The following is a 12878-nucleotide window of genomic DNA, read 5'->3' on the forward strand; positions in this document are numbered from 1 at the left end:
CCTCTTAGCTCCCCTGCCTGCAGCTTTGCCCTGGGGTGCACAGCACTAGTATCTCTACAGTTTAGCTGCTGTTTGACACCTTTGATGCTTTATTGTTGGGTTTGCTGTCCCAGGCTGAGTACTAGGCACAAAACTGGTGACCAGAGGCTGCTTATTATGGGGAAAATGGCAGAGCAATTCCCCTCATTTCTCTTCTCCTGGCTGTTATTTTACTTGACCCCAGCTTGGATGATGCTCCATCCTTTGGTTGCAGTATGTTTTAAGCTTTTTTCTAAGCTGGAGACCTTTCTCTTCTGACCATGAAGCAGACACTTGTTTCTGCTGCCTGCTGGCATGCCACCTCTGTGGTTAGCAGCAGAAGTGACTGTGCAGTTGTTAGGTGAGACTTAACTTTTGAAGCATCTTACAGTGCTGATTAGGGATGCTCTCTGTGCCCTGGCTGTGGACTATGTGATGGCCACTACTGTGCCTTCCCACAGAGTCCTTTTCTTTCTTGAATGTGTATTGTGAATTAATTTGGACTTCGCTCCATGTGATGGAGGTGTTCAAGGCCAGGTTGGATGGGGCTAGATGATCTTTCAGGGGCCTTCTAGCCCTAACCATTTGGTGATTCTATGATCTATGTCCATGGCTGGGCTCATCCAGTCCAGCTCTGTGTAACCACGGGCTGGGACACTGTACTGGAGCTAATAATTTTACATTTAGTGGAGAGGGACAGGCATGTCCTGGCAGGACATAGGTGGCCATCTTAGATGCCCTTGGCAGAAGCTGAGCAGCCCCAGGTATGTAGTTCACAAAGAGGTGTCTGCGTTCTGCTGTTGGCAGTTTGGTGAGATGAATCACATCTCATGTTTTCATTTCTTTGTCTGGGCTGAGCCCCCATTCCTGCAATTCTCCCAAGAACCTTGTGGCCACCTCCAGACGTGCTGTGCCCACCATGGGACTGCCTGCCAGGCACCCTGAGGGAAGCAGGTAGCCAAGCCTGGACATGAAACCTGGGTGCTGCTCTGCCCCTTTTGTGTTAACCTCCTGTAGGTGCTGTTTGATATTAAGAGGACTCCGAAACTACTATTGCACGTTAGGTGCTTTCCCTGCTCTGTGGTGGGAGTCTCTCATTCAGCCCAGTTCTCAGACATGGTGAGAACGAGGAGTGATCTCTGCTCTTTAGTAAGCTTTCCAGTTCTCACGTTTTCTGGTGTAAATGAAGCTTTGCAGTTCAGCAAGACACCAACATTGCCCTTCTGCTTGGGGTGAACTCAAGTCCCTTAGTGGTGCTATGCTCTGAAAACTTGTATCTCAAGGGGGCTGCCAGGCTGGTACCTCTCTGCTGTTGTTCCAGAAGCAGGTTTTCTTCTTGTGCCATGAGTTTTATCTTCGCCCTTGAAATCACTGTCTAAACCTCTTTCCCGTTTTTCTTCCAGGTACTGCAGTTTGCTCAGAATCCTGCATTATGTGCAAATCCAATAGCAGTGTTAAAGCTGATGGTTCATGTAATGCCTTGTTGCTCACCTCATCCATTAAGATTTCCTATGTGTATTTCTGCAGCTGTTCCAGAGTAGGGGCCTAATTGTTGTGAATATCTTCCTTCCAGAACAGTTCAAGAGATAGGTTGCATCAGTTGCTGGTGGGATCTTCCAGCAGATCATCCCATCCTTCCCAGCAGAGATGCATCCAGTTCTGGGCTCCCTGGTTCAAGAGGGACAGGGATATACTGGGAAGAATCTGACAGAGGCTACAAGGTTGGTGAAGGGACTGGAACATCTGTCACACAAGGAAAGGCTGAGAGACCTGGGGCTGTTCAGTCTGGAGAGAAGACTGAGAGGGGACCTTATTAATGTCTGTAAATATCTGCAGGGTGGGCGTCAAGAAGGGGCCAGTCTCTGTTCAGTGGTGCCTGTGACAGGACAGGAGGAAACGGCACCAAGTGACAGCACAGGAAGTTCCACCTCAACATGTGGAGAAACTTCTTTCCTGTGAAGGTAATGGAGCCCTGGGACAGGCTGCCCTGAGAGGCTGTGGAGTCTCCTTCTCTGGAGACTTCCAAGACCCATCTGGACACGTTCCTGTGTGACCTGCCCTGGGTGTTCCTGCTGCAGCAGGGGGGTTGGACTTGATGGGGGTCCCTTCCAACTCCTATGATGCTACGATTCTATGATACCTGTAGCTGGATATCTCGAATGTGGAATTTGCCAGTGATGGTGTCACCGTTTGACTCAGGTCCGACAACAGTGCTCTCGATCCCCTCCCCCTCCCACCCAGGTAGGGAAGGAGAGAGAGAAAAAGAGAGAGACTTGGCTGGATTGAAAACTAAACTACACAGTTTTAATTAAAACACTAATGAATGACACAAGAAAATATATACAATTATATACAGATATATTCTGGTATGGGCAAAAGCCTCTCACCTCCCCCCACCCCAGCAACTCCCACAGCACTTCCCTGAACTGGGAGAGTCCTGAGGAATCCCGGAGCTGCTGCTGGAGAAAGCGCAGAGTGATGAGGGTCAGGAGAGCTCGAGCCTAAGGGTCGACGGTGATGGATGAACAGAGTCCTCCCTGGACGCCAGCCATGGACGGAAGAGAAGGGAAGAAGAAGAAGGAAGGAAGTTGTCTTCTGTGATCTCTGACCTTCCTCTGAGCTTATGTAGATATATGGAATGGAATATCTCTGGCCAGTTTTGCTGTCTGTCTAACTCAGCCTCCTACGGGGGGGTCACAGATCTCCCCATAGTGTCTGAGCCGGCAGAGTGAAGGGGAGACCTTGAAGCCTCAGTAGTTAGAAAAACATTCCACTGTCTTATCAGCCTAGCAGAACACACTGTTGCTAGTTAAAAGAAAGCTCACTGAAGGAAAAAAAAATCAGTAAAAAGAAAAATTGGCTTCATCCTGGCTCAAACCAGGACAGATGGGCAGGACCACTCATTCCTGGAGCTAATTTTAGACTTTGATGCAGTCATTGGACCACCACAAACCCTGCGTGTCCAGGAAGCCAGATGCTTTCCTATATTGCCACTTCAACACCATGTCCAATCAACCTTTTAGTTCTTCTGAAATAACACCTTGGTCTTGATGTCTTTATCATCAGTGTGTCACTCAGCACCTTTCTGCCTGAATAACTTCTCCTTGGCGTGTGTTGCTTCCTGGAGACTTGTGTTGTGGATCCTCAGCACCAAACCCCAGAGTCTGCGCTGCTTCTTGGTTCATTCATTAGGACCCTGATGGCAGCAAATATTCACAGCATTGGCTCCAGTTGGATTTTTTTGCCCCTTGCCTGCCTTTCCAGCCCCCTGCTGGGTAATCCTGTCCTGCTGCCCCTTCCCAACAGTCCATGTTGTTTGTTTACTCCCTAAATTCTGCTCTGGATGTGGCTTGCTCAGAGATCCATCAAGGAGGTTTTCATGTCCCATCTTGGAGCAGGCCATGAATGGCATGGCCATGTGCCCTTATGCCTCTCCTGTGCCCACTGTCAAACTGGATGAGATGAGATGATTGAGCTGGGCTGGTGCACACAGCATGAAATCACAGCTTTTTCTTTCAGAGTCTCCTTTGTCTTGGGTGACCTAGACAGGCTGGAGAGTTGGGCAGGGAGAAACCTGATGAAATTCAACAAGGGCAAGTGTAGAGTTTTGCATGTGGGGAAGAACAACCCCATGTACCAGTGCAGGTTGGGGGTTGAGCTGCTGGAGAGCAGGGTAGGAGAAAGGGACCTGGTGGTCCTGGTAGACAGGAGGATGACCATGAGCCAGCAGTGTGCCCTTGTAGCCAAGAAGGCCAATGGCATCTGGGGTGCATTAGAAAGGGGGTGGTTAGTAGGTCAAGGGAGGTTCTCCTCCCCCTCTATTCTACCTTGGTGAGGCCCCATCTGGAGTATTGTGTCCAGTTCTGGGCCCCTCAGTTCCAGAAGGACAGGGAACTGCTGGAAAGAGTCCAGGTTAGAGCCACAGAGATGATGGAGGGAGTGGAACATCTCCCTGCTGAGGAAAGGCTGAGGGAGCTGGGTCTGTTGAGCTTGGAGAAGAGGAGACTGAGGGGTGACCTCATCAATGTTTACAAATATGTAAAAGGTGAGTGTCAGGATGATGGAACCAAGCTTATTTCAGTGATGACCAGTGATAGGACAAGGGGGTAATGGATCCAAATTGGAGCACAGGATGTTCCATGTGAAAATCAGGAAGAACTTCTTTCCTGTGAGAGTGACAGAGCCCTGGGACAGGCTGCCCAGAGAGGCTGTGGAGTCTCCTTCTCTAGAGACATTCTAAACCTGCCTGGACAAGTTCCTGTGTGATGTGCTCTGGATGACCCTGCTCTGGCAGGACTAGATGATCTTTCAAGGTCCCTTCCAACCCATAGGATTCTGTGATTCTGTGAAGATACTTAATTTTGGGGTTCTTTTTCTTTCCACCCTCTGCAACCCAGAAGAAGGAGGATCATAACAGAGGGGGATAACATGTTTTTCCTGTTTTTGTTTGCCTGTTGGTTGTATTTGGCTACATGTGAGTACAGTAGACAACATCATGGGGTTATTGCTGTGGTTCATGTTTCTAGTCTATTTTGTTCCAAGTCAGTTGGCTGCTCACTTTATAGACAACGAAAGGGGGCAGTTCCACAGGGTGCCCAGTCACTGACTGACCTCTCCAAAAATCAGACCTAATGACAGATTTTTTCAGCCCTATCCTGTGTTCTCAAGCCCATACAACCACCTGGCAGCTGTAGCGGTGAGGATCTCAGCAAACCCACACAGCATGGGAGGCTAAGTAGGTGTACCAGTGAGCTTGCAGAGATGTGGGTGCTGGCACCTAGGTGGATTTCTCTTGTGTTTGTCCTCTGTGGTGTCATTGGTGGTTGGTTTTGGTTGGTTCTTCCATGGCCAGGATCCACTAAGGGCATGGGCTGGATTTTGCCTGAATGGTTTCTGGAGCAGATTCTCTGTGTTGCTCCTCTGCTGCTGTTCTTCTGTTGCTTCTGGGAGTGGAGCCTCCCTGGGGTGAAGTTTTACAGTCCAGGGAGCAAAGGTCACTCATGGTCATTGCTGTGGCTTGGGTAAAGAGCAGCTTTCATCCAGGAACCCATGGCCTATGAGGAAGTGACACAGGGCTGGGTTGTTGGGATGGTAAGTGCCTCTTTGCGAGCACGCTGAAAGGATGTTTGTCAAACCAGTTGCCTCTTGGATCCTTTGATACACATCCTTCGTGTGGTTTTTACAAACACCTTATCACCTTCATCTCCTTGCTCTTTGCAGAGCACTTGCTTGCGTAGTAAACACATGAAGGCTGAATTTTACATCTTAAAAATGGTAGTTCCTCCCCTCGTTGCCCCAGTTTCTACTAAGGCTTCCTCCAGCTGTTCCCTCTCTCCGCTCTGAGTTTCTATCTTTGGCTCCTGGATGGGGTGCAGAGGAGGTAGTCAAATCTTGCAAGCTAAGGTTAGTTAAACCCAAGATTTTTTTTGTAATCTAAGAAAAACAGATGCTTTCATTGGAGGAGCAGGTACCACAGGTGCACTTGCTCTACTCCACATCACAGCCACGTGTCCAGCTCCCCTGCTGCATCTCAGTTGAATTGGAAAGGATCATAAAGATCATCCAGTTCCAATCCCTTGCCATGGGCAGGGACATCTTCCACTAGACCAGGTTGCTCCAAGCCCCATCCAACTTGCCCTTGAACACTTCTGTAATCCTCCACCCGTTGTGACTGCAGCAAACCTGGGCAGCAGGGCCCTATTTTTCCTTTCCTGCCCAGGATGCTCAGACAGCAGCCTCAGAACAATCTAGGCAGGAAAGGGCGTTATTCTGTTGGGAAGGTACCCAGAGGCTTTCTCTGGTATGGGTGGAGCAGCACCTTGCTGCCCCACCACAGGGTCCCCCCTGGGAAAGTAGAAGACTTTCAGCCAGATCCTTTCCTGCCTGTGGGCATCCTGAGGAGACACTGCTGGGATTTGCTCCCATGGAAAGGAGAATATCAGGTTATTACATGGCTGCCTGAGTTTTCTCTGTTGAGGGGAGTGGATTAGAGCTGACTGGGGTGGTGCCTCCCTGGGCATCATGCTGGAAAGTTCTGGGGTGGGTGGGCAGAGATTTGTCCTGCAGAGTGGGTGAGAGGTGACTGGTGTCCTGGGAGGGGTGGTCCAGTTCTCTTCATTACTTTATTTACAAACACCAATTTTGGACTTGAATTTTGAGTTCTTTCCCTCTGTTCCCATCTATTGGTAGTGTCCTGGGTCCACCACTACAGAAGCAGATGAGAAAAGTGCTTCGTGTATTGGGGATAGGGCTCATGTGGACCTTAATATAAGAAAAGTTTTTCTCCATGTAGAAAAGACTGTTTGACCCCTGATTCATCTTCTCATGTGCCTTGTCCCAACAATGTGGGAACTGCTAATGGCTTCAGCCTTCTCCTTGAGTTGACTGCTTTGTGCAGGGGCACACTCTGCAGTAAGGTCCTGGCCATGAAGGAGTTCAGATGTTCTCCTTTGCTCTGATGCTGAGCAGGAGAAAAGCCATTAAAGGGAACAGTACCAGGGCAGAGAAAGCAAGTGTGGGGGAACCACAGGCTGTCCCAGCTGAGTGGAAAGCCCCTGACATGGAGCTGTGACACCCTATGGGTTTTCTGTAGCTTTGGGCTTCACAGCCTAGCAGGAACATGTATTTTTGTTGTTGTTGTTTTTCACATTCTTTGAAAACTTCAGGATTTTTGCAAACATTGCACCTCGAGGCAGGACAACAAGTGAAAATCTAAAAAAATGATCAGTAAACTCCTGCTTTCCACCAAGGGATAAATATTTTCCTGTTTGATGTCAGTTAACAGGAAAATGATAGTTTGTCTGCCCATCTTTTTAACTGTGACAGAGAGAAATGGAGGCTTCTACTTAAGCCATCTCAGCTGGAAATTCTTCAAAGATCTTGCATCTGCGACAGGTGCTGGGACAATTTCACAAATACTCTGATACTTTAGAAACCAAGCTTTGCCATGCTGGGACTTCTCTCACTCACTTTAATAATTATTTTTTTGTCTCATTAGAAAGTAATCAGCTGTCTTTTGGACAATCAGGCTTTCTGAGGGGGTAGGTTCAACTTCATGCTGTGATGTTGCTAGTCACAGAATCCCTGACTGGTTTGGATTTGAAGGGACCTAAAATATCATCTTGTTCCAACCTCCCTGCCATGAACAGGGTCACCTCCCACTGCCCCATTCAACCTGCCCTTGAACACTTCCAGGGATGGGGCAGCCACAGCTTCTCTGGGCAACCTGGGCCAGGGTCTCACCACCCTCACAGCAAAGAATTTCCTACTAATGTCTCATCTAAGTCTCCCTCTTCCAGTTTTAATCTATTACCTCTTGTCCTGTCACTCCCTGTCCCTTGTCCAAAGCCCCTCCCCATCTTTCCTGGAGCCCCTTCAGGCACTGGAAGGTGCTCTAAGGTCTCCCTGGAGCCTTCTGTTCTCCAGGCTGAGCACCTCAACTCTCCCAGGCTGTCTCCAGAGCAGATCATCTTGGATCATCTCCATGGCCTCCTCTGGACTTACTCTAGGAGCTCCATGTCCTTATGCTGAGGGCTCCAGAACTGGACCTAGCCCTTCAAGGAGGTTTCACCAGAGCAAGGCAGAGGGGGAGAATCCCCTCCCTTGACCTGCTGGTCATGCTTCTTATGATGCAGCCCAGGACATGGTTGTTTTCTGGGCCTTTTGTCAACCATCATCCCCAAGTCCTTATCTTCAGGGCTGTTTTCAAAACAAGGCAAAACCTTGTGTCAAATTGGTTTCCCTCAGAACATGGGATTCTTAAAACCAAAGGGCTTAAATGTTGTCACCACTGTGGCTGAGAGAGCCATAATGTTACTGGCGTGATGTGCCAGGAATGAGGACAAGCCCTGCCCTCTGCCTGCCTCCTCCTGCGGGTGTTTGCCAGCTGGATCAGCATGATTGTGGTTCCTGGTTCCCCTCTCAGTCTCTGTCAGTTCCTCTGGCTGCCTCCACTGGGGCTGGCTGCAGATGCACCCTGCTGATGGTGGCCACTCATCCTGCATTAGGAGAGACAGAATAAGGTGTTTCTTGGGACACATGGTAGATGTCGAAATGGTCATGTATGGACTGGAGTGGTCTGAGGCGATGAGGACTAGGTGAGATCTAGCTGTCTTCTTGCAAGAAGTCCAGTCCTTTCTGAGTGTACTGATTTTGCAGGTGGGCAGGAGGATAGCATGGAGGGTAAGGAATGTACCTTGAGAGCTGGAGATTTGCCTTCTGCTCCCAGGAAGCTGTGGGACAGCAGAAAAATTGCTTGACTTTTCCAAACATCAGCTTCTCTGCCTCTTCAGAGGTGACTGTGTGGTTTGCATGGTGTTTGAAGGCTGCTTTTAAGGTGCAACGTGACTGGAGAAGGGAAATCAATCTCAAGAGAACATCCAGGGCTTGAAGTGCCATAGCTGGGTTTTTCAGGGCTGGTTCTGATGCATTATAGGGTAAAGTCCTTCTGCTTGCTTTGCTCAGCTCTGGCTGGGCCTGTGCAGGCCAGGAGGGGCAGTTGTACACAATGTCCTTTGTCCAAGGGTGATAGTCATCGCTTGAGGATGTTCCTCATAACTGCTGTGGTGTCCTCTCCATTCCTGCCTCCTAGGAGCAATATCTCTAGATGCTTTACATGTAGGCTGAACAGATGTGTGGGTGCCCTGTTGCATTGACTGTGCAACTCTGTGATCTTAGTGGTCTTTTCCAGCTGTGACAATTCTGTGATTCTGTGTGACTGCCTGCAGAGCTGCTGTCTGCAAATCTGTGACAATCCAATGTTGAAGGTGTCTCATTATCCTCCCTGTTGTTGTGTCTCCATTGATCTATCAAAACCCTTCTCTCTTTGGGTGGTGGTTGTGCTCCCTTGAAAATATTAGTGACACCTGAGGAGAAGGTGGGGAAACCCACATCTTTTGGAATAGGTTGCTCTGCTTGTGAATGTGTAGAGCAGGAACCAGTCCCAGTGACAAGGGTGTCCCCAAAGGGCCCCTGCTGTGTTGTGAAACGTGATGTCAGGCAGTTCACTGCACAGGGACTGCTCCAGCCCTTCCCTCCTCCCAACACCCCTCACCTCCCTTTCCTGCCAAAGCAGGTTTAGCAGCTCTGCTACTGGGAGTCCAGCTGGAGGGAGAGGATGAAGGGACAGGAAATTTTTTTTCTCACAGACTCGATCAACACCCCCAATAAACCATTGGAAGCATCAATTAAAAACTTTTGCCTCAACACTTGTTTTTCTTAGTGCTCTTGAGATGTTTAGCAGAGCTGCTTGGGAAGCTGATTATCTCCTCCAGAGCTGCCCCCTGCCTTGTCATTTTTCTCAGTGTGGGTGGGAAGGAAGGCAGAGTTTGGAGAATAAGCAGTAGGAGAGTTTGAGAAGTTTCTGCCCAGTTGTGGTGAGCAAGATGAGCCCTCTCCCATGAAAGATGCTTCCATAAGCAGTGCCTGGGGAGAAGAGGTTTAGATTCATGTGTGGTCCACAGTCCACCAGGAAAAAAACCTCAACCAAACAAAAGCAAAGACTGTATTTTGTGGTTGAAAGTTACAGTAATATCTTTGTCAGACTTTGTTTTTAATTTCCCTGCCTGTTCTGTGTTGGGATTGGAGGGGCATTGGGAAGGGATGGCTGGGCTGGAGCAGGGCTCACCCAGAGCATGTGTTGAGAAGCACTGTTCCCCTTCGAGGACCAAGCTGAGCTCTAAACCAAGCTGATGTGTGGGCAGGTGTATTCCTGTGAGCTGAGTATGTAAAGGGTGCTTATGAGTCATGCTGAGCTCTTAGTCACTGCTTCTCTCTTGCCACAAGTCATGACGAAGGTGCTGAGCTGCAGGTTCCCCTCTCAGTCAGCCTTGGGCACCACAGTGGAGTGTTCCTCAGGTGTCCTTTGGGCACACACTGGGGATGGATACAACTTTTGGTCAAGACTGTAGCAGGCTGTGGCAGCAGGACACAAGAGATAGGAGCCCATGAGCCTCATCGGGGTAAAGAGCTTGCATTCAACAGGTCAGTGGTTCCTCATCGTATGTTTGCTTTCACTTGTTAGGAGCCATTCATGTCTTCTCTCCAGCATAGGAAGGACCAAGTGGCCTTGCTGCTCCCTTGGCTCCTGGGGAGCCTCAGCAGCTGGGAATGGCTTTACTGAGCCCTTTTGGGGTAATTGCCAGGAGTGGGTGGGGGTGGCCATACTGAGGGCACCAAGGGTGGAACCACAGCAGCTTTCACTCCTCCCAGGGTGGAGTTGAGGAGCTGTGATGGCCACAGCCACCATTCATTCCTGAGTGTCAAAGGCTGACCAAATAAGCAAAGAATTGATTATTTTGGTGTAGTGTTGGGAACTGCAGGAGCGTGTGGCATAGGCAGAAGAACATGCTGTGTGGGATTAAATCAAAGTCTTGGCAGGTTTTATTTCTTCCTCCTGAATTATTTTTCTTTATTTGTGGTGCCTCCAACCAAAATGCAAAGTGTCTGTGGGATGAGCCCTTCTCTGTGTGTTGGCACAGGGGAGGTGCCCACCCCAGGGTCCCTCTGGATGCTGGAACTGGAACTGCAGGGGAGGAGGAAATTTTTGCCTGGGCACTTACTTGATTACTCATGGTCCGGGTAGTTCTGAGAAGTAAACCTTCTGGGCAGGTTGCCCTTATTTCCATGGCATTCCAGACATGGGACATAGGAATTGAGTGGGATAAAATCTTCTTCCCCCCAGCACAGTCACATGGCCCAAGGTTTGGGTGTGCACCCTGGGCTGTAGTGGAGGGTGAGGTGCACAGAGCTGCCTGGGGACGTGGTTGCAGCCAGGAACGCAATCCACTGTTTTGCAACATCCTCGGGTGTTGGGGCTGATGTCCCCTCTGTATTTTTCTGCATTGCCACGAGGATGTGTGAATATTTTCTTCTTGTTGACTGTGTGGCTGCAAGATGACAGTGCCGAGGCCTTCCTGGCACTCAGGAGTGGGTTTGTGAACATCACCAGTGGACACTTGGGCTGTCAAAGACTATTCACGCCTGACGCATGAGTAGGAGCTTGGGCTTTGCCCTCTCTTTTCCCATGCTGGACCAGATGATCTTTTGAGATCTCTCTCAGCCTGTTTCTCCCAGGGCTGTTGTATGGGTCCCACCAACTCTGTTGCAAGGTGCTGCAGCTGTAATCTCCTTGGCAAAGCCAAGGCTACCAAGACCTGATCTGTCTCACAGAAGGAAGCTGTGAGAAAGCAGATGTGGTGGCAGTAGGTCAGGGGCAGAGTGCTTGGCCCCACAGCCTCTAGGGGGGGGTTGTGGATGTGTGCACCACCTTTTCATTGCTATGGTTGGGAAGGGTTGGGGGAGCAGAGGGGAAGATGGCAGCTGGCAGTGGGGTGTATGGGTGGCTTTGGGGTTGGAAAGGGTGACAGGAGGCAGAAATGGAGCAGTGTTTCACCAAGAGCATCTTGTCTGTGTGGTGGGAGAAGTGTTGCAGTGCTCTCTTGTTTGTACTTAACTAAGGGCCAGCACACTAATTTTATTCCTTTTCTCTCTGTAGGAGATGAATTAAAATGCAGCACACCACATGCACAGAGGACAGGATCTACCATGCACTAGAAAGATGTCTACATGGACTTAGCAGGGATGCTGTCTCCAGCAGATGGGCTGGTAGGTGACCTCTTAATCAGGAGCTTGTTCTTCTGTCTCTGCATAATCTGCTGACCTACCTGGGCACCTGGGGAAGAGAGAGCTGCTGGTGCTACTGAAGTCTTGGTGGCCTTTTCTCCCTTCCAATGTTCAAAGTTAGAGGTGGGATCCAACCCAATCCATCTTCCTGAGCCTCTTGTTGCAGTAGGGGGATGTACGAAGACTCTGAACAAGTCATGTTACGTCTTACATACGTCATGGTCAGCAGAGAAGATGTGAGTCTTGCCAGTTGTCCATACATGAGCTGGAGAGAGGAGGAGTCTTCATTCACCATGAGGAAAGAGTCCTTTGTGTGATCAGCCAGCCTTGAGTTGCCTTCGTGCTTTTAGTCCTCAAAACCTATGGACTTAATCTCTGCAGCATTGTCAGAAGAAGTGTGGAGATACTGTTATTGGCTGTGTTTAAACCTAGAGCAGATACCATGGTGGCCATAAAGATGTGTCCCATGTTAAGAGGCCTGCAAAGGGATTTGGGATGGCAGTGGTGAGAGCAGAGCAGCAACGAGGAGCAGTAATTTTTTGATGTGATTTTGACCTCTCTCCCTCACACTTACACTTGTAGGCTGCAATTAAATCACTCACAAGCCCTCCTGCGGATGAAAGGAGTTAAATTCATGTGGGAGGTTGTCAAATCCGGATTTCCTGTTGTCTGTGCAGTTCTTCTTTCAACCCCCTTTTCCATGACCTGCAAGAGAGAGACGCAAACAATATCCAACCTACTGCCTAACACTGGAACAATCCCTCTGGCTGTGCCCATTTCCTCTCACCCACCCAAGTGATGCTAGGTCCCTGTGCTGTAGCGTCACCCCAAATCTTGCATCCTTTTGGTCTCCCCACCTTCTGGGAAATGGGCCCTGAAGTGTGACCTACATTCCTGGTTCCTGGAAGTGTGACCTGGCATTGGCAGCGCGACAGCGCGTGTCCAGAGAAGTCCATCGCGTTGTGCTCTGCACAGCTCACCTCTTCCTGTCATTAGGATTAATCAATTCCCATGTCACTCACAAACTGCCCTGCTCTAATCCCAGCCCCTCAGCACTGGTATTTTTGTTGGGGTAGCCTTTAAAAAAATAACTTCACAATTTTTCCAGCTCATTAGCAAAAACAAGACTGTAGGGGTGGGTAGTGGTGGCTCAGCTGGAAGCAGCTGGGCTGCCCAATCATTCCTCATTTCTAATGATTTTCCCCGTCTCCCTGCCTGCTGGCTTTCGGCCCTCTTCA

General features: G+C 49.5%; 1 protein-coding gene across 1 annotated transcript in view; it reads left to right on the forward strand.

Annotated features, from left to right (window-relative positions):
• Positions 1-11510: 11510 nt before the first annotated feature.
• PIK3R5 (phosphoinositide-3-kinase, regulatory subunit 5) overlaps positions 11511-12878 on the forward strand; it is a 29055-nt gene continuing 27687 nt past the window's right edge. The window contains exon 1 of the mRNA XM_010008246.1: positions 11511-11622. Within this exon, the coding sequence (XP_010006548.1) occupies positions 11526-11622 (97 nt within the window). The 5' untranslated portion in view covers positions 11511-11525. The remainder of the gene's footprint in view (positions 11623-12878) is intronic.

This window comes from Chaetura pelagica, unplaced genomic scaffold (assembly GCF_000747805.2).
Source record: "Chaetura pelagica isolate M959 unplaced genomic scaffold, ChaPel_1.0 scaffold471, whole genome shotgun sequence".
Classification (NCBI taxonomy): domain Eukaryota; kingdom Metazoa; phylum Chordata; class Aves; order Apodiformes; family Apodidae; genus Chaetura; species Chaetura pelagica.